The sequence below is a fragment of the Danio rerio genome, chromosome 3, assembly GCF_052040795.2.
Source record: "Danio rerio strain M-AB ecotype USA chromosome 3, GRCz13ab, whole genome shotgun sequence".
Taxonomy (NCBI): domain Eukaryota; kingdom Metazoa; phylum Chordata; class Actinopteri; order Cypriniformes; family Danionidae; genus Danio; species Danio rerio.
The window spans coordinates 14,675,419-14,697,500 of NC_141023.1; the positions used below are offsets into that span (position 1 = coordinate 14,675,419).

The 22,082-nt window shown below is 32.6% G+C and overlaps 1 protein-coding gene across 1 annotated transcript in view; it reads right to left on the reverse strand.

Moving 5' to 3' along the window:
* Window positions 1-2,237: 2,237 nt before the first annotated feature.
* The window catches only part of pitpnbl (phosphatidylinositol transfer protein, beta, like), a 20,268-nt gene continuing 423 nt past the window's right edge, over window positions 2,238-22,082 (reverse strand). The window contains 10 exon segments of the mRNA NM_213443.1: window positions 2,238-3,101; window positions 4,809-4,931; window positions 7,859-7,966; window positions 9,525-9,602; window positions 11,310-11,393; window positions 15,270-15,344; window positions 15,514-15,521; window positions 15,660-15,751; window positions 21,129-21,274; window positions 21,899-21,929. Of these exon segments, the coding sequence (NP_998608.1) occupies window positions 3,054-3,101; window positions 4,809-4,931; window positions 7,859-7,966; window positions 9,525-9,602; window positions 11,310-11,393; window positions 15,270-15,344; window positions 15,514-15,521; window positions 15,660-15,751; window positions 21,129-21,274; window positions 21,899-21,929 (793 nt within the window). The 3' untranslated portion in view covers window positions 2,238-3,053.

Sequence of the window (22,082 nt, forward strand, 5' to 3'; positions counted from 1 at the left end):
CTCAGGGGGATGGGGAGTGCAAAAAGACTTTTCTGGAAAGCAGTACCAAAACTTTGCAAGCTCACCAACACTATCACTTTGGTACAGAACTGAATAAGACACTTGATCCTATAAAGCGACTCGGTATAATTTCCTATCTAGCAAATAAAATTAATTTTGCTCAACTGGAACCAACAAAGGCTTCCAACATTTGAACCGTTCATACAACTCTTGAATGAAACAGTGGAACAATATACATAGGCCCTAAGGGATGTCTTTCAAAAAAATATGGATGCTTCTAATGAACCTTTGACTACCTCAGATGTATTTTCATAATAAGTGTGACTTTACTCAATCACAGCAGAACTTTGTTTATGATGATTTATATATTCTGCTCATATTTTTATTCATTAATTATGACTTTTGCTACTCTACTTGTGCCTACTGATATCCTGTTCTTTGTACTTTTCTGTTTGTGTTTGTATGTTCATTAAAACCAATAAACAAATTGAAAAAAAAAATCAAATAAATATATATAAGGTGTTTCTCCAATATCTTGGAGAATTTTGTTTGTTTAAATTTAAATTCTCCGTTGACAATTTATAATCCTCAAACAAGCCTTGCTAGCATTTAAATGGGTATAAAAATTTACAATTATTATTTTTTATTGATTAAAAAACTCATTTTAGTTTACAAAGTTAGCCACTTTTGAAAGAGTAAATGAATAAATCGAATGTTTTTTTTTGTTTAACTTTTTTTTTTTGTAAATTTTTACTTGAAATACATCATGTTAAACATACATTTAAGGCAATTGAAGGGATAGTTCACCAAAAACATATTTACTCACCTTCAAGTAGTTACAAAACTGTTTGAGATTCTTTTTTCTGTTGAACACAAAAGAAGATGCTTTGAATAATGTTATAAACATTGACTTCATTAAAAGGAAAAAAAAAGCTATGTACCATAAATTTTAGATTTTGTGTTCATCAGGAAAAGCAGTAGGTTTAATATTGTAATCATGTATATTTGTTCACAAAGGAAAATCTGTTTCCACCCCCCACCTATAGGGATAGTACACACAAAAATGAAAATTCTTACCCTGAAGTGGTTATAAACCTTTGTAAATTGCTTTGTACTGTTAAACACAAAAGAAGATATTTTGAAGAATGCTGAAAACCTGTAACCACTGACTTTCAAAGTAGGGAAAACAAATACCATGGAAGTCAGTAGTTACAGGTTTCCAGCATTCTTCAAAATATCTCCTTTTGTTTCAGAACAAGAAAAAAATTCTGAAAGTTTTGAACCAAGTAAATGAGGACAAAAATTTAGTTTAGGATGAACTATCCCTTTAAATTACAAAAGGTCTTGACATTTCTCAGTGCATAAACATAACAAAAGTTTGTATTTTAAAGGTGCTGTATGTAAGTTTTTGAACATTCTAAAGCATAAAAATGCCATAATATGTTTGCAGATATTTAAGAAACATGCAAGTAAAGATTCTTGTTTATCTGAAAAACAATGCTGAAGTCAGATATTCTGCTTTGAAAATGTGTTTTCCGTGCCGGAACAGCCGTCTTTGTTTTGGTAATTTTAACCTGCTCAATATCAGTTTAGCCAATTATATTTCAGCTCCCCGGGTTGCCTTGGGGGAAAACCGCATATTACAGTCTTTCATTCAGAAAGGCTCTAAAAGCATGCGTCCGTGACCAAAATGCGACCTCCGGTGGACTGTAGCAGACTCTGAAATGCGACAAATTCAATTCCACATAAGCTTATTATTTAGCAAATAATATAAATATAACAAACGTAAACATTAGGTGAGCAGGTTACATTGTAATTGCGTGTCTTAACAACACGCTTCGTGACAAGATACGCAGTGATGAGCAGTTTAGCACTGAATAAAGCACATGAGGTGTACCTCATTGTCAGTGTGGTACAGGTGATCATTGTCAGTTTTCTGTTGTTCACCTGTGAAAAAATAGAAGCCATTTCTAAAATATCAATTTGAGGTGTTGGTAAGGATAAAAACTCCTTTTAATATGGAAAATATTCCTTCTATCGGGTGGCGTTGCTTTTATTTAGAATATGATTTAAAGCACTGGCTTCTGTCCACAATCTGGCTACCTGCGCTTCCGTATGTTTTGATCCAAGAGTGCAATACCTAGTTCAACCACTGGGTGTCAAACTTACATCCTGCACCTTTAAAAGTTTAGAAACTAAAAATCAACAGTGCAGAGGAATCAAACGATGCCGACAGCTGATGGTAGTCAATGATGTTTTCTTTTATTTGTTGTTACAGTATTGTAAATTGAACGTCACTCTCCAAAAATTCAGACCATCCCGCACACAAACGGTGGGGCGTGGCCTGCGGCATGTCAGTCAAAGGTGGGAGGGGTTTCAAGGCTCTTGCACTCAGTTTAAAAATGAAACCGTATCCATTCGCCTACATCCACACTGCGATCAGTGCTGAACCAAACTAATCCAAATCAGAAAACCGTTTACTCTTTGAGCCACGCGAGTATAACAAAGTCTAATCTGACATCAATGATCCTACCTCTTGAGGCATGTACATGTTTCCACCGAGATTTCCTGAACACCATGACGAATTTTTTTTTTAACAGAATTAAGAAGTAAATTACGTAGTCATTTATTTATAGTCAAAAATACATGTGGTGAAATGTTTCCTCGGGATTCGTTACTCCACTCAGTAAAAAGCTGATGGTTGCAAAATGAACCAAAAAAACCATTAAACAGTTATAATACTTAATAATTATAAAAAGAAATGCCGGTATCACTTAACGCGTCGTAAGTGAGTCCAAAACAATTTGGCAGCAAATGATGAGGTTTAAAAGTCAGACTGCACGAACCACGGATACACATGCATACTCTCTGCGCATTCACACAAACGCATTCACACTTCATGGTAATGGACATGTCCTGGGTAAAAGGATGAGCGTTTCCTGTTTGGGAGGGCTTGATGATGTGGCACGTTGTGATTGGCCATGAGGATTGAAGGAGGTAAAATAAAAAGTAGCCCCTATTTAGTTTTTCTTCCGTTCTTCAGGCGCTCTGCTCTAGTCCTCGCCCGCTTTCATCCCTCGGACAGACCCTTGGCTACGCATCTAAAAGTCAAACAAACAGATTTTTGGTGAAAATAACAGAAGGAGGCAACATTGCCATTCAAAAGTGCCATTTAAAAAAATGTAAAGGTAATCCAATATAATAGAAATGACTAATAAAAAAATTAACTAAATATTAAGATTAAAATTTAAATAAAAAAAATTAACATTACAAAAATTATTTGTTCGAATATTAACAGAATTAAAACTAAATTTGAGGAGGAAAAGGGGGGGGGGGTTGTTACAACTTTTTCACTGGCATATTTTCTTGACTGCAATATATTTTTCACTGGGACATATTTTTTGCAAAACCTTTTAACTTAATTCAATTTATTTTGTCTCATGGTTTCAAACAAACATTTGCATTTAGACTGGAAAAAAACTACAACATCCATTAAAATAGTTTCCATAAAATATCAAATAAAAAACTATGAAACACATAAGATAACATATTAAAAATAAGTAGATAAAGACATAAAACAAGTCATATAAAATAAAAAAAACATAGAATATAATATAAAATAAATAAATAAAAACATAAAATAATATAATAAAATAATATAATAAAAACGAAATAAAATATAAAATAAATAAATATAAAATAATATAATAACAAATAAAATTAAACAAATAAAATAATATAATATGAATAAGTGAAAACAACATAATTTTATAAAAATAAATAAAAACAAAATAATATAATATAAAATAAAATATAAAATAAATAAAAACATAAAATAATATAAATAAATAAAAACCTAAATAAATATAAGATAAATAAAAACAAAAAATAATATAATATAAATATATAAAAACAAACCTAATGTAACATAAATAAAAACCGAAATAATATTATATAAAATAAATAAATAGAAAAATAAAATAATATACAATAAATAAACAAATAATAATATAATAAAAGATAATTAAATAAAACAATATAAAATAAAAACTAAATATTAAATATTAAATAAAACAAAATATAAAATAAAATTAGATTATATAAAATAAACAAAATAATATAAATATAAATAAAATAAGAAATAAAAACAAAATTATATAAAATAAATAAAATTATATAAAATAATATTAAAGTTAAATAATATTTAATAAATAAATATAATTCCTAGTTAATGGTTTAGGTTTAATATGTGTTACTATATTTAATAATATATGGTTTTATAATGCTTAGTATAATAAATACAATCTAAGAAATAGATTGCCAATTCATATTAGCTTAAGCCTATTAACAGTAGTTTATTTTACAAGCAAAATGTTACAATTTCAAATAGTTAAGACGGGGTGATGGTTCAGAATGAGAATAAGAAAACAAACAAAGATAAAAAATGAAAAGAAACAACATTTTAAATTATACCTAAATAGATTTTTGGCACCTTAGGTGAGAAAAAGACAAGTTGTTTATTTAAAAAAACAATAATACAATGATAAACACTCCTAAAAACTGCATTATACTGCACCGTTAGTTTTAAGCATCAAAGTAGACACTAGTCAATATCTATACAATTAAAATTGTACATATGAAATCATCTCATATGACATTGACAATGTGTAATCAGTAGCTTTGAATAAGAGCGTTTGCTAAATGAATAAATGTAAATAACATCCTGCATCCACCTGACTGAATACCCTGCAGTCTTTGTGTTGGGCAAAATTTTGTATAAATTTGTTTGATTTTGTATAAATGCATACCTGGTCCAGCTCCCTCTGTGTCTCTTCCTCCATCCTGCGAATGTCATCCATAGTGAGGTCCACCCAGCGGTCCAGCCAACAAAAAAGCTGCCGGTGGAAATTAGTGAAGAGCCTTTTCTCCTGCTACTCGGACAGAGAGAGAGAGATTTGAGAGGACTGGATGTTTTACTACAACAGATGACAGATTTCACGCAACTAAATATGAAAACTTTTCACTTTTCATAACATTTTTCATACATTGGGCCTACAGAAATTAAGAATAGCTCACCCTCATTTGGGAATTAGTTCACACTCATGTGGATGTTAACCTTTTTTTTTTAACAGAAAACTAAATATTCTGAAGAATGATAGACATTCCAATTTGAGGTTAACCATCGGTTACATTATACTAAAGCAAAGTTGCATAAGATTTTTCCCTCCATATCACCATTATGTGACAGGTGCAAAGTGACAGAAGACACAACTTCCCATGCTTTCTGGTTCTGCCCTTTGTTATATACATTTTGGTCAAACATATTCAATTGGTACTCTAAAACTTATGTCAAATCTTTACCACCTGATGCAGAACTTGCTATTTTTGGATATTCACAACACATTTCTCATCTCCCACATGGCCTCCAGCAGTCTCTGTCTTTAGGCATGATTGTGGCCAAAAGGCTTTTGCTTCGACATTGGAAGTCATCTTCACCTCCTACATTTCAAATGTGGATTGCAGACATGACTTCGGTAATACAGATTGAAAGTCTGAGAATTTTGAGGACTCATTCTATTGAAAAATTTTTCAGTGTTTGGGGTTTATTTCTAAACTATCTAGATGAGCAAACCAGCCACTCAACCTCTGATGATACTTCAGAGACTTAATTTACTTATTTTACATATTTAATTATTTAATTTTACTTCTTTATTCTATTTTCTGTTGTCACTTGCTAAACTGTGATGTCATTGTTATTTGTTCATTGACTCATTGTATGGGATTTGTCCGAGACAGTGCCTAGTGTTGTGTGTGTTTGTGTGTCTTTGTGGTTGTTCTTGAAAAATCCAATAAAATACAATTATTAAAAAAAAAAGAATGGTAGACATTTTTCGCAAATATATATTTATACATTTAACCATTTAAATAAATTCCATCAAAAAATATTAAAATCATTTTAATTTAACCATTACAAATGCGTGTATGATTATTTATGGGATAATTTATAGGGATTATATATGTTATAGTAAATTATTTTATGTATATTATATACACAAATAATCTCTAGTTCATGTTTAGTATGTATAAATATATTTATTAACATATGGCTTTACAATACCTAATAAAATAGTGTTACAATCATACAAATACATTGTTATTATAAGTTTATATTAGGTCAAGTAAATGTAAAAGTCAGGGCTGCCAACTTTTGGTTTTAGCTTGGAGTGACAAGTTTATCCCCTACCCTATGGCTCAACCCACGTCCTCATTTGTTTATAAATATAAAAATTAATTATAAATATATTATTTTAATAAATACTTTTTAATAAATATTTTTTTATAAATAAGAGTATTATTAATATTATACAATTATTTTATTCTAAATAAAAAAAAAACTGGAACGCAACTGAAATGATATGCTAAGATCTTTTAAGAAATCTTTGCATAAATGTATTAATTTCAGGACAGCATGGTGGCTCAGTGATTAGCGCTGTCGTCTCACAGCAAGACCGTTGTTGGTTCAAGTCCCAGCTGGGCCATTTGGCATTTCTGTGAGTTTGCATGTTCTCCCTGCCGTGGGTTTTCTCCGGGTGCTCTGGTTTCCCCCACAGTCCAAAGACATGCGGTACAGGTGAATTGGCTGTAGTGTATGAGTGTGTGTGTGTGTGTGTGTGTGTGTGTGTGTGAGAGAGAGAGAGAGAGAATAAGTGTCTATGGGTGTTTCCCAGTACTGGGTTGCAGCTGGAAGTAAAGCTGTGTAACACACATGCCGGACCAGTTGGTGGTTCATTCCACTGTGGTGACATCTGAAATAAAGACTAAGCTGAAGGAGAATGAATGAATAAATATTAATTTCATTAGAATTTAATTCTATAGACAATTTTTTAGAACACAAAAAAAAGTTTTACAGAATTATATGTTGTTTGTTCTGTCAGACCTGACTCATGGCCAAGAATTAGGTTTATTAAGTCTAAACTCCCCGACTTCATCCCTCCTTTGTGCTTCATACAAAAAAAATCTATTAGGAGTTTCGCTTAGTCAAAATAAAATCATCATCATATTCTTTAACTTTCATTTTGTCGACTTACAAAACTCACTGCATGCTGACACCTGTACATAAAAGGCTGTAACCCCGGTCATAAAAACGCAGCCTCTCTGATATGTGCATCTATTAACTTAAATTGATCATTTTTTAATAACAGCGTTGACACTAATGACAGTGAACACCTCCCTTACAGAAGATTACAGGTTTTCACATTTATTTGTAAACCTAGTGCCTTTTAAATGAGTTTAATTTTTCGCTGCTTTATCCATCAAGATAATATTAAGTGTTAATCAATTATGGCCTTTCGTTTTTATGTAGACTGAGAAGTCTATTAAAGGGGTGCATTTTACAGCAGGAGTGCGTTTATTGGCACAACACCTGTTGCACAAGGCATGAGCGGTGCGTAAGCAGTGCGTATTTATTCGGCACGCATGTTCAAAACCGGGCTTCATACTGGGAGCAGAAACATAGAGAATAGCATCATTATATAAAGACAATGGTCTTTAAAACTGTCTTTATTATAGCGGGAAAAAATGTTTACGTGCGGCATGAGAGTGTGAGAATGGGTGAGAGTTGGCAGCCCTGATAAGTTTATATATATTGTTAGTATATATTAAGTCAAGTATAACAGCAGGCATTGACAACCATAGATGGAACATAAGTACTATGGTATTCAATGGTCTTTTTTCCCATCATTCTTCAGAACTGGATATCTTCCTTTGTGTTCAAAAGAAGAAAGAAACTTCGGTTTGAAACTAGTGGAGGATGAGCAAAATATTGGCTGAATAGTCATTTTCAGTAGTGCCGACTCACCTTATGAATGAAGTTCTCCACGCGTCCCTGCAGACCCCACCAGCGAAAATGAACCGTCACTAGCTTATACGCTGTCATATAGGGACAGTTACCATTATGAAGCTCTTTCTGCAAAAGACAAAGAGATGGATTGGTTTTTGTAGATAATCACTGTTTAGGATAATTCATTGTTTCCAAACGGTGTTAACATATTTAAATGCATCTCTTGATGCTTTTTAATTACTGGTATATATTGGTTTCATCGAGACCCCTCTCTCTCAATTTAAGACTTAACATCACTTCCAAACGAGTGCACAGTTAAGGGATGGTTTACCCAAAAATGAAAATTGTGTCATCATTTACTCACCCTTCACTTGTCACAAATCTGTTTGTCTTTCTTTATTCTATTGAACACAAAAGAAAATGTTTTGAAAAATGTTAGAAACGGGTAACCATTGACTTATATAGCAGTTGTTTCTCCTACTATGCAGGTCAATGGTTACTGGCATCCAACATTCCTCAAAATATCTTCATTTGTAATCACCAGAAAAAAAGAAACTTCTAAATGTTTGGAAACCACTTGAGGGCGAGTGATTGAAGAGTACTTTTTATTTTTGGGGGGTGTATTGCTTTCTTTTTTTCATTTTTAGACATAGTACTTTAACGAAAGTTAAAAAAAAATAAATTCCCCTTTGAAAACAATATATTTTATTTTGAGAAACATCTATAAAATTTTTAAACAGTGAACATGTCTGGCTAAATAGTTAAAATAAATAATTGACTTCTGCTGTCTTCATTAGTTTCAAAAACACAGATTTATTTACAATTTAAAACAGCATTTTTGGATATTTTTGGCATATCTTTCAAAGTCTCATTTCTTTTAGGTTTTTATAAATAAAAATAAACCGCCAAGATCAAAATTATTTGCCCCTTGAGAAACATTTTCTTAATTTAATATGCTACGGAACAAACCACTGTTGTCCAATGACTTGCCCAATTAAATTAACTTGCCTAGTTAACCTAATGGTCTATATTGCACAGCAAGAGTTTTTCAGTCACCGACAAACTTCCGGTGAAATGTTGATGTGACTTATCAATCTCATAAGGTTTCTTTTTCAACATCGATAACATTATTTAATTAAAATATTATAAATTAAAATATAATAGACTAAAATCTTCTTTTAGTTGTTTGAATGTAAAACTAAATGGAAGGTTGTTTATATGCAAGTGCTGTGAGGAGCAGCAGACACGAGCTGATAATCTACTGAAAATGTAAAATAAATGCGGTAAAATAAATGTCCATATTTTAAAGACATGGCAAGTCGCACTGGAATTTAACGCAGCGCAACTTTATACTGCATCACAATCAGGCAGTGAGGATTACTGATTTTAAACAAACCACATAATAAACAAGGCAAGTTTATAACAGCATAACAGTTCACCGTAAACACCTCAGTGGGCTTAATCAAAATTAAAAGTCCACATTTGTATATCTCATTAACCTAGTTAAGCCTTTAAATTGAACTTTAAGATGAATACTAGTATCTTCCAAAAGTAACTGTTAAATATTATGTACTGCTAATCATGGAAAATAAATATTTACAAAAGTAATTAATTTCATCAAAGGGCTAATAATTTTGCCTTCAAGTGTATGTGTGTACATTTGTGTTGTTGTGTGTTTGAGCACCTTCCATTCAGGTCCCAGAGGTCCTCTCCCAGTTTTCTCCGAGTGGTAGATGGCAGGATCCTCTTCTGCTTTATAGTCCTGAGGGATAAATTAAATGAAGAGGGGAGTATTTATATATTCATATATTTAATAACATTTTGACCCAAAGTTTTAATGTCTCTCCTCATCAAGACAATAAGAGAGCAATAGATGGATGCACATTTGATCAATAACAACATGCAGCTATGCAACAATAGTCATGACAATATTCGATTTCTTTTCCACATGACATGTTATAAGTGAGAACTTACAAGATAATGTCAAAAGAGAACAGTGTTAAAGAGATAGTTCACCCAAAACTGAAAAGTCTGTAATCGTTTGCTCACAACTCACTCGTCAAACCTGTGTGAGTTTCTTCCTTCTGTCGAACGCAAAAGTTAATCTGAAAAGTGCTCGAGACCGTGAACCATTAACTTCTATACTATTTCATTTCCTACTATGGAAGTCAATGGTTATACAGTAGGTCTCTAGCATTTTTCAGAATAACTTCTTTTGTGTTTAATCTCAAAGTTATGGAAACACTTGTAGGAAACTACATGTTGATTTTTGAGTGAACTATTCCTTTAATATGTTAATAAAATTAGTATAATGGTAAAAACGCATTTCTCTTAACTGCAAGTGCAACTTAAAAAAAAAAGAAATAGAACACAAACAAACTATCTATTCTGGCTTTTTTTCCACACATTGGCTTAAACTAGCACTTCCCATGATTATCTGCTTCTCTATGACAAACGGCTTGTTGTATTCCCCTCATTTGCAAGTCACTTTGGATAAAAACATTTGCCTAATGACTAAATATAAATGTAAATAAATGAAGAATAATAAATTAAATAAGCAATACTGTCATTATGAAACGGGGTAGGATTCCATCTAGTTTTCACCCAAAAACTTATAAGATAAGGTTAAAAAAAGTGTGTGTTTAAGAAATAGTTCACTCAAAACTGAAAAGACTTTCATCGTTTGCTCACTAATCACTAGTCACAAACCATTAACCATTAATGTAACCAATGTAATGGTAACCATTGACATCCATAGTAGGAAAAACTAACAGTATGGAAGTCAATGGTTACTGGTTCCCCAGCACTTTTCACTTATTTTGTGTTCATCAGATATGTAGATATACACATATACATACATCAGACATAAAGCTCATAAAGATATGAAAAAACTTGAGGAGAAAATATTCATTTTTTGGAGTGAACTATCCCTTTAATGTTACTAGCTAAAGAAAGCACTTTCATATTTTTATACTGCGTACTTTTTTTTTTACAGCCACATGCTATATGTCTAAAGTCTTTAAATATATTATATATGCTTTTATTTTCTATTCCATAACTTCTATTTCTTTATAATTTTGACTCTTATTTTTTACATTATTTTTGTTAATATTATTAAGGTCACAAGCGCTTGTGTTAGCATTTCACTGCATGTCATACGGTCAATGACTGTGGATGTAACAAACAAAATTTGAATATAACAAGTATTATTTTAGAAATTTAAAAAAAGTGCAACCAAAACAAGAAATAGAACACAAACAAACTACTTATTCTGGCTTCTTTTTCCTCCACATTGTCTGAAACTAGTACTCATGATTATCTGCTATTTTATGATGAATGGCTTTACTTTGAATAAAAACATCTGCATAATTCCTAAATATAAACGTAAATGAATGAAGAATAATGAAATAATACTGTGCTAATATGGTATGGAAAAACTGCGTATCTAATTTTTAATAATTGAACTCACCACATCATCCACCTGAGAGCGATCAGCTATATCAATGGGAACGATCTCAATGTCCTCCCACTCCTCGGGAGGAAGACCATGAGGCTGCATGAGAGAAATATTACAATAAAGGTTAAGAGGCATTTACTTACAAAGAAGTTCTGAATCTGATTTAAAAACCTCCATATGAGCAAAAACTGAAGTCAAGCCTTTTTTCTAGAACACATAGGCAGCTGTCACCATAGAAACAGCAGTTAAATTTAATAACTAAGGCACATGTCCGCATGTTCATAAAAACCATCCATCTTAATTAATGGCTTCAAATCATTTTTATTAGAAATTATTTGCTCCCCCCTCCCTAAAACGTGTCTTTGGTTTGTTTTATTGTTTATCAGAATAATCCTTTTTTCAGAACTAATCACATTTGCACTGCCATCACAAAAAGAATTTGTTCCATTTTGCATTCTTCAAGCATGCCATTACAAAAGATAACTTGCATACTAAAAGCTAAACAGCATGCATTCGGGTCTTTTCATCAGTTATAAAGATGTGGAATTAACAGAAGAAGATGCTGATGATTTTTTGTGAGGACAATGCAGTTCCAATCTAAAAAAATCTATACATTTGAATGTATGTTTTTTAAGGTTTTAAATGACCATACTCCGACTGATCTCTCTAATCTTATTACTGTTAAAATATCTATCAGATGTTTAAAGGGTCACGAAACACCAAAACACATTTTTTGAGCTGTTGACAGTCGTATATGTGTCCCACACTGCTAAAAACACTATTAGGACACCTATATTTCACTAAAAAGTGTAAATTGGTTGTTTTTGCGTTATTTCAAGCAAATCTGTACTTCCTGTTTGAAACGAATTTTTGAAGCTGCGTCACGGCCATGACATAATAGCGTGTATTCCAGCGTGCAGACTGGGCGTCTGTGCCTGAGTGAGTCTTATTACGTCTTACAGTGTGTTGCATTAATGCATGAGTAAGGCTTGTGTCAAACCAATCAGCGCGCTCTATTGTGCAACTTCATTAATATTCATTATTGTCACCGTGTTTACACCACAAAGACGCCACGTTGTGTTGGCAAAACAAGCGTGAAGTGTTGCTTTTATAGTTTGCTGCTGTTAAGTGTCGTTTTCATTTTCTCTCTGTGAGAGTTTATCTGGATCACGTGTGGATTACAGTGTACGCGACGCGCGACAACAATAACTTACGTGTCTAAGGAGGATTATTGTTTACCTGAGAGCTGTTCTCATCTGCAAACGCTGAAATCTGGATTTGCTTGTAGTATTCTCTTCATAAAGACGCGGCTCTAGTTGCTGGTGATTGTTCTGTCTCTACAGATTTGGTAAGTGAGCGACCAGTGCTCTTTGTTTATTCAGTTTGTTCGTATCGAATTAAGTTAACTATTGCACTGAGTGCAGAAATGTTAGCACCACAACCAAACTTTAACCTCGTGTAGGGTTTTCACCGCATTTTGTGACCGGAATAACACACGCGGCTTTCTGACACTACCTGCTGTGTGCATCTAAGTTTCCGGGAAATGCTGAGTTTTTTTCTCTCATTCGCCGTGCGGTATCAAACATTGCATGAAAAATACACGCTTGCAGCAGTTCCTCGAATCAAATATCTCGTTTGTCGCGAGAGGCATGAATGAATTCCCTGAATGAAAGAGCCAAACTGCAGTTAAAGTCCAACGTTTAATAATTTGGCAAATAATTCGACTACAGATGTCCATGTAGGTTAAACACCATCACTTTCTCCTGTCTGTGTGGGTGTGTATTTTGACTCTGAAACTCGCGCGTGCACAAATAGACACTCCCACACCATCCCACTTTAGTTCATCCGACACTCCCCCCTAAACACGCCCACTTTTCTGACTTTTTCCAAAGTAGAGGTGTGAAAACACCCTGCTGAAACGAGGGGGTTTCATGGCCCTTTAATGTCATCGAACCAGAAAATGCTAGTAGTTCCCAGACCCAAATTGAAGACAAAAGAAGATCAAACTTTTTCTATAGTAGGTCCTAAATGTGGAACGGGCTACCCATGTACATTAGAACAATTTCTAATGAATCTTTGTTCATAGGGAAACGTAAACTACACCTCCTAGTGTTATGAACTGCACAGTTTTGGTGCGTGTATGTTCTTTCTGTCTTTGTCTGTCTCTCTCTCTCCCCGCCCTGTCATTTTCACAGGTACTACCTACTTCAGAGCACTATTGGCTGACAGGACTGCCGATCTAAATCAACTTTGTGATGACTTCTCTCTCTGCCAGTCACAATAGTTGCAGAGCCCTTTAAATCCGAAGCGGCGATGAGAAGAAATTAGCTGCTGTTGTTGTTTGGCGTGTTGTCTGTTTTGGTGGTGTCCGTGTGCGTTTGTAGCGGTTACTAATGTTGACTTTAAGCGAGATCTGTTTAAAGTTATCCATTGTTAAAGTTCTGATGTGTCATTCTTACATCATTAGCCCGCTAATGCTCCATTCAAACACCTTCTGTGACTTGCAGACAAGGGAGATCTAGAACAACTTAGTAAGTTACGTGACATACATACTTTACACGCAGGATTATTGACGTATAAACACACTAGTTAGACAAGTGCACTTAATTTGTATTTCTATTTTTTACTTAAAGTGAGTTGAGGGCGCTTTTGCGCTGAAGACTTTTCTTTTTCATATTGTTATTTTCTGATTTAGAGGATTAGGGAGAAGATTGAGGGAATATTTTTGTATATTTATTTCTTTACCTTGCTAGCGCAAACTACAGTTCCCTCTCCCATTTGTCTTGGTTCTTCTCAACTTTATTATTACTTTATTGTTTGTAAATATTGTAAATACTGTGGGAGAAATACATCTTTGCGGTACTAATTCGTTGTGTTGTGTTTTCTCTTGCCATCTTCATCATCAGTTTATTCTTTGGTCATCTTTATGGTACTCCTTTTAATTCCTTAGACATATTTTCATCAAGGATTGGAACACCTAGAAAGAGCTTTTAAATTGGGAGAAAATTGATCCTATTGTACTTATATGGTGTCTTGTTATATATCGTTGATGCTGTGTGGTATGTTGGATGTCTTATTTGTTTTATTTATTGCTGTCTGTTTTTGATAATTTGTACAGCACAATGGTCAACAACTGTTGTTTTATTGCGCTATATAAATAAATTAAACTAAAGTATGTAATACGAGCGTGCAAACCTCTTTGCTCGCTTGCCAACATCCTCTGTTCGTGCACAAAACGTATTGCTCGCTCAAATATATGCCACTGATTTATTTTCACTTTTTTATAAGATAAACGGAAAAAGTTCAATAAATAATCATTGTACATAGTGTTTCCTTCAATTAACTTAAAATACAAATAAAGTAATGCACCCTTCATTCAAAAATCTCTTACTTGTAATACTGTATGCGAGCATATTTACTAAACTTGACTATGAAGACACCTATTTTTTTAATGAATGAAATAATTATTCATTAATCGTAATAAAGTTAAAATGTTCAATTAATCGAGATTTTGATTTTAGGCCTAATCATTAGGCCCACACGGAATCTGTGCGCGCAGAATTCCGCAGATTTTCCGCAGAATTCCGCAGATTTCTGCAGATTTTTAGCCCATTATTAATTCTGTTTATTTACTTGAGTAAATGTGTAAATCTGAATTTATTCAGTTTTTATTCAATAATTTATTACTTTTTATTCAATATATTAAGGTTGTAGTTACAATACTCTGCTGGATACTCCCAAAATAATTCCGCAGAAATCCGCAGATTTTTACCAAAATTCTCAGCAGAAATAGCAAAAAATGTCTGCAGATTCCGTCTGGCCCTACTAATCGCTCAGCTCTAATATATACATATGCTTTGTACAATTTTTTAAATGCAGCAAGGTTATTGTTGTAAAAAAGTATTTAGTGTTGCATTTAAATGTGTAGAAAATTAAAATATAAAATATTATAGCAAAATAAAAAAAACTCACATTCTCAGTTGTTCCTATGTCTGGTTTATGCCAGGTTTCAATCTTAATGAAGAAATCATCTTTCATGTATTCATTCTGAAAAGCAAAAAGGCACAAGCAGAGCGTGACAAACTTAATCCATTGTTTTTTGGTGCTGTAATAGGACAAACAGTGAAGCATGCTGACTAAACTCTGATTCAGCAAGAAAGAGCTGCGAGTAGTCTAATATGATCAGAGAGCGTGATGATCTCAAAAATACACTTACTGTAACAACTGCAGCGTTCCGTGATCGATTCGGTTGTGGGAAACAAAACAATAGATTTTTTTTTTTTTTAAACTTAATCATTCAATCATATTCATTTACTGAAATCACTTATTTATACATGCACAAAGTAATTAGTGTTCACTAACTAGTGCGACAGTATGGGTAGGCGTTCCAGGCTTTCTCATGAAAAACCAAGGCTCCTTCAGGGGCAAACATCTGAATAAAACCGGGAACCTTGCTGTAAAAAGACAAATCAATATTTGAAACATTAAGCAAGGTTAAATTAATCTCGATAATAACATTGGCAAATTAATCAAGCAACCACAGTGAATTTAAGCTATTTCTAAGTATTAGATTTTATCAGAAATGTACTCAAATATTATACGTTTTACTCAAATCTGATACTTTTGTTTGATAAACAAGCAAGCACAATTAAAAATCAAACAAAAAGTGCTTGAGGGATGCAAAGCTCAGGCTGGGCTAGTCGTTGAAGGATGTATTATGGCTCTGAGACTGGTGCTGCGAAATTGGAAGAACTCAAATACTCCCTCTTTTAAAGGATTGAATTGAGCTGATGACTTCTACTGCGTCATATGAACGTATGTTGGCAAGACTTCAGGACTCCGACTATACTTTCAATTCGAAATGGGGTAGCTTTTTACAGTATTTGGAGAGCATGTAAAGGGAAAAATTGAAGGGCTGTGATTTTGGCTGGCTGTTGTATTATTTTATATTTTATATTTATGTTATAATTGTTGTTTTGTTATTATATTTATTATATTTTGTTTACAATATTTTTCTTAACGTAGATTTTTTTTATTGTGAATTTTATATTGTGTGGCATATACAAGTTCAAAATAAAAAAGTTCAATGACAAAAAAGGGGCAATTAATATGTCTGTGCTCTTTGAGTAAGGGATTCGTATAGATAAACAGCAAAATTATAAGTTATAAATAAGTCCAAGGCAATCGAAAGAAATGCAAGAAAGTTATTTAAAAAGCCTAACCTTTTATTTTTAATGGTGTAAATTAATCAGGTTTAGTTTAAAATGTACATACAACGCATAGAGGACAATGCAGAGACTTTGGTGAGTGAATCAAGGCAAAGGCAGATTGTGCTTGACTAGTCTTTTATTCCGCGCCTTAGGTATATGCAAGGGCTTTTTTTAATGTGTTCTAAAGAAATATGTGTTTTAGAAACTAATGAAGAAAGCAGAAGCCAATGATTTTGTTTAGCCTGACATGTTTACTGATTGATGTTTTTTTTACCCAGACATTTAAAAAGAAGGTCTTTTTAGAGCAGTAATCACAATACCGTGATGCCTTTTATATGAGGTTATCATACTGTCGGAAACGTATACCAGCCCATGCCTATATGACTCATTAGAATATTTAAACAACAAAAAAATAATACATTGAACACAAAGTCAACTCAACAATCATAATTAACTGAGTAATGAAAGAGTGGAAAAAAAATTATTTTAAAATAAACTTTAAATAGAATCATACAAAATTATACATCTTAAATGAATCACAAAAACTTTCTTTCATTATCATTCAGTTTAAACAATAAAAAAAATTCACTAAAATTCAATGTTACTACGAGCTTTTTAAAAACTAAACACTCGATGCTAAAACATGCTTTTTTATTATTATTATTGCATATATCCTCAAATAAATCATTAGTCAAATATATTATTTTTAGAAAGTGAAACGTAAAAAGTGACAAGCTGTTTGGCTACAAATAACAAATTTGAGGCCATTAAAACATGTTCAAATCTTTTGAAAGAAGATCCTTTTCCTCTCTATTTATATAAGAGAAAACAAAGTTACAACAAAAACACTTAAAACACTTTTAAAAATTATGTGAAAATAAATTGTGTAATGCACTTTATTCCCACGATCACAAAAGCAGAATTCTCAGCATCTTTACCAGAGTCTTTAGTTTTAATTTAATTTACTTTAATTTCAATTTAAAAACTGCTTTATTGGCATGACAAATGTACTGCCAAAGCATATATAAAGTTTACATTAAAAGTAACATACATATACTTAAAAAACTGTAAACACTGTCAATAGTAGTAGCTGTAAAAAAAACAATAATAAATGAAAAATACAAAAAAAATGAATCAGAATAAACTTAACATTTAGCAAACATTTATGGATAAAACAGTAATAATAAATAAAAATAATTAGTATATTTACAATGATTCATTTATAATAAAAATCTATCTGTCTTTCTGTAAAGAGGACATGTTATAAATGTCAACTGTTGAATTTTATTTTGGGTCAAGCCAAATTAGCGATACATAGGAGCAGAAAAATGAGATTGAACAATTGTCAGGGCAAAACGTTGTGGCCCTTGTAAAATCTAGAGTTTTAGTTGAATTAAATTTTTACAAGCGAGTAAATAATCATAATCTGTTTGTTGAATGGAACTGGTGTATCAAAGGTGTATTTGCTCTGTTTTTGAAGGAGAAATACTCTTCACACATTTATTATCATTGTGTTTTAATTTTTGCAATTTTGTGGGTTATAAAATATGTTGTATATCCGTTTTTTTTTTTTTTGTATTTTGTAATAAAGAGATTTTAAATTATATTCTTTCCTCTCTCTCTTTATCCCTTCTCCTCTCTCTCAAATCAATTCAATTCAACTTAATAATTGCTTTACTGGCATGATAAATGTTACAGATGAATTGCCAAAGCATTTACAAAGTTTACATAAGAAAGTAACATACATACATAATAAAAACACAGTAAGCACAGTAAATAGTGGTAGTAAAAAAATATTTATATATTATAATAAAATAAAATATAAACATCATATTATTCAATATATCATATTATTATTCAATGTATCAAATTATTCATACAAATCAATAAAAAAATTATAATAGATAAGAATGAACTGTACATTTAACAATCAAAATTTTAGGATAAAACAGTAATAAAACAATAATAATCAGTATATTTACAATGATTCAGTTATAATCATCTAGATCACCCCCTCTCTCTTTTTGTGACAGGCGTTAATGTATTGTGCCGCTAGAAAAATACTCTCTCTCTTGATTTAATTCAATAATTGCTTTATTGGCATGACAAATGTTTAAAATGAAATGTCTTTAGTTCCATGTGACTCTTCAGAAATCATGATTTTAAGTGATAATGTGCTTCAAATGTATTGTGACTTGATTTTGTAACCCTTATGACAACCGCTTGTTTTTGTTTTTTTGCTTTGTTTTTTTTTCTTCTTTTTTCTCTTCTTTTATTTTCTAAATAAATGTAAAAAAATAACACACTGATGTGGTGCTCTCCAAATATTATCATCAACACTGAATAAAACTCTGCCTCTTAATGTTTTTGTGAACCTGACATGCTTTAATAAGTATTCTACAACAAAATAACAGCGTCCATATGAAACACAGATATTTTGGTTCATGTTAAAGGCTTTACTTTTTAAAATTGATCAACTTGTTTAAATTAAAGGTGTAGTTTACCCAAAAAGGGAAATTAACACATAATTAACTCTCCTTTGAGTGCTTTTAACCCCTGATGAGTTTGTTTCTTATGTTATATCATTATATCAAAATATCGTTTGTTCGATATTTTTCTGAAACTCATCAACTTCCACAATAAGAAACTACTATTGAAGTCAACAGGTGTCAGCAACCAGCATTCCTCAAAATATCTTCTTTTGTTTTCAATAAAAGGAAGTCATATTGGTTTTGAAAAAGCTACGGATGACTAAAACAGTGTTTCTCAACTGGTGGGTCGCGGAGTGCGTGGTCAAAAAAAAACAACAAATGTTTAATTTTTTACTTATTTTGCTTATACTAGACTTCTATTTTGAAATTCGTGTGTGACAACCCTACTGTTTGACATGTGAAATTTAATTTATTATGGCAAAAAATATGTCAAAGCGCAAGTAAGACCCTGAATATGTAAAGTTTAGATTTACATATATTGACGACAAAAAAAGACTTAAAGCCTCAGTGTCATATGTAGTGAGGTGCTCCCATAAGACGGCATGAAACCTTCTAAATTAAAACGACATTTAGAAACCAGACAACATGTTTTATTAACAGTTCAGTTTAGTTCATAGAAACCTTTCCTTACCCTATCCACTGTTTACAGTATTTGTCGTTTTTACTTTGTAATATTTGAATAATTTGATCCATTTTTTTTTTAAATGACAGCAATACAATATTGTTTATTTGTAAGTCTTGGTGAATGTCTTATGATTTATCTGTCACTACTTGTGTATGTTAACAAATAAATACAAATTTATTATAATTCCTAAAATTGTATCATATATACACTAGATATTGCATAGGGACCCTGAGCATGCGTCAATAGTGCCGCCACATTGCTACAGTGCTCCCAGGACAAATGTCATTTAACCGCACTAGACAAGACAGTGTTATTACGTGAAGATGCGGGACTTTAGCACTGTCTACAGGTGTAGTAACGAGCAAACAAAGAAAACGAAGCACAAAGGCAGAACATTTCATATGTAAGACTAAGTTTTTTACGTTTTTGTATGTTCTGAACTTTTGTGCTAAACAGTAGCGTTATTGATGATAATGCAGTCACTTACTGCATTCACCATAAGGCAAAGTAGCTCCAACTCGCACTAAATACTCGGCTTATGCTAGTTTTGTTGAATAAAATCAGCAAACAATGCAAAATAAATATGACAACGAGATGCTGCGCTGCCAGAAACTTGTATTATTGTCAGCTAGTGAATGAGTCGTTCATAACGGAGATTCATTCACAAACGAGTCGCTCCCTCTGTCAGTATGAGAAATGAAAGCAGGAGAGGAGGTGAGTTTCAGGACACCAATTACATCAAATTTAACAGGGAGGGTGGATAGTACATGTCCATACACACAAACACAAGCTTTTTATCAGGAATGCCTGAGCGATCACTGATCCATCAATGTAGAAAAGTGAAGTAAAATGATCATTTTCGTAATTGAAAAAAAAAATTGCATACTAACATTCAGGAAAACTCCCGATTATATATATATATATATATATATATATATATATATATATATATATATATATATATATATATATATATATATGTATATATATGTATATATATATATATATATATATATATATATATATATATATATATATATGTATATGATTATATCTCTGGCTTTGGATGGCCACAGTCCTCCACTGTACCTTGGTCCCGCATTCATTTCAATGGAGCGCTACCCTGTAGTAAAATGTCGGCTCTATTGACGCATTCCTTCCAATAGACAATAACAGGGTAGGCGACATCTAATGTATATATCTATGAAATTGTATTATAGTTCCTAAAAATTTGGGTCACACGCTTGATGACAATGTAAAAATGTGTGTCCCATGGCTAAACCAGTTGAAAACCCCTGGACTAAAAGGCGGCAGATTTTTCATTTTTTATTGAACAATCCCTTTGAAAAAAAGAAAAATACATATATTTCACAACACCTAACCAGAACATCAGCAAGTAGCACTGGCAGAAATTCTGCGAACACAATCTTATCTCGCTGATAAGCTCAAAAAGCAGCTTCACCCTTCCAGTGATCAAAGCCCATCCACACGCATTCATTCTCACCTGTGTATGTGGTAAATCTTGTGGGTGTACTGGCCCTTCTCGCCCTCCTTCTCGTAAGGTTCATTTCGGAGAACTTCAATCCCTTCTCCTCCCCCTGTGTTGTTCTTACTGGCCTCTGCAACCGAGTACAGTTGGCCAACCTGGTACTGGGGCGGGATTGTGTTACATAAATGACCAATGTCAACTGTCCAGCCACACAATAGACACAAGCAATGCTAATGCAGAAGAGGTGCTGCTGACTCCATTAAAGCCAAGGGAGCTGTCCAAATATTTACTTAAGCGATAGAAGGAACACAGAGAGCACCACTGATTATTAATGGAGACATGGCTGCCGGTTTATAACAGTTAGTTTTATATTTGGACAATCATTCATTTAATAAACAGTGGCGATTTGTGATGCTACTTTGAATATTTGGTCTGAAATCAAATATGACTTCAAAACAACATTACTCATTTATTTTCTGTAGCTTAGTCCCTTTATTTATCAGGGGTCACCACAGCGGAATGAATCGCCAACTTATACAGCATACGTTTTACGCAGCGAATGTCCTTCCAGCCTCAAAACAACATTAGCACTATTAAATTGACTGTAAACAGAGCTGTACTTTGATATCATTGGCTGCTAATATGATTTCCTTATTTAGAATTAGCAAATAATACTTATATATTAATTATAATAGGATGAAAGTCCAAATGTGTGAATTTAAATCCAACTTTACCTCAATTGCCGGTTAACGTTAGTGTAAAAACAGAGTATTTTTGTCTCTTACCTCTTCTACTGAACATGGCAACAGCACCTGGCTGGAAAGAGAAGTGAAGAGAGGTTAAAAACTGTTAATAATCATTATTATGGTTTCATATCATGGACACCGCATCGCGCTGCGCCTGTATAACGGGCGTGTCGTTAGCGGTGTTAGCCGTTTTATTGTGTCATAAACCGGCGTTTATTGAACT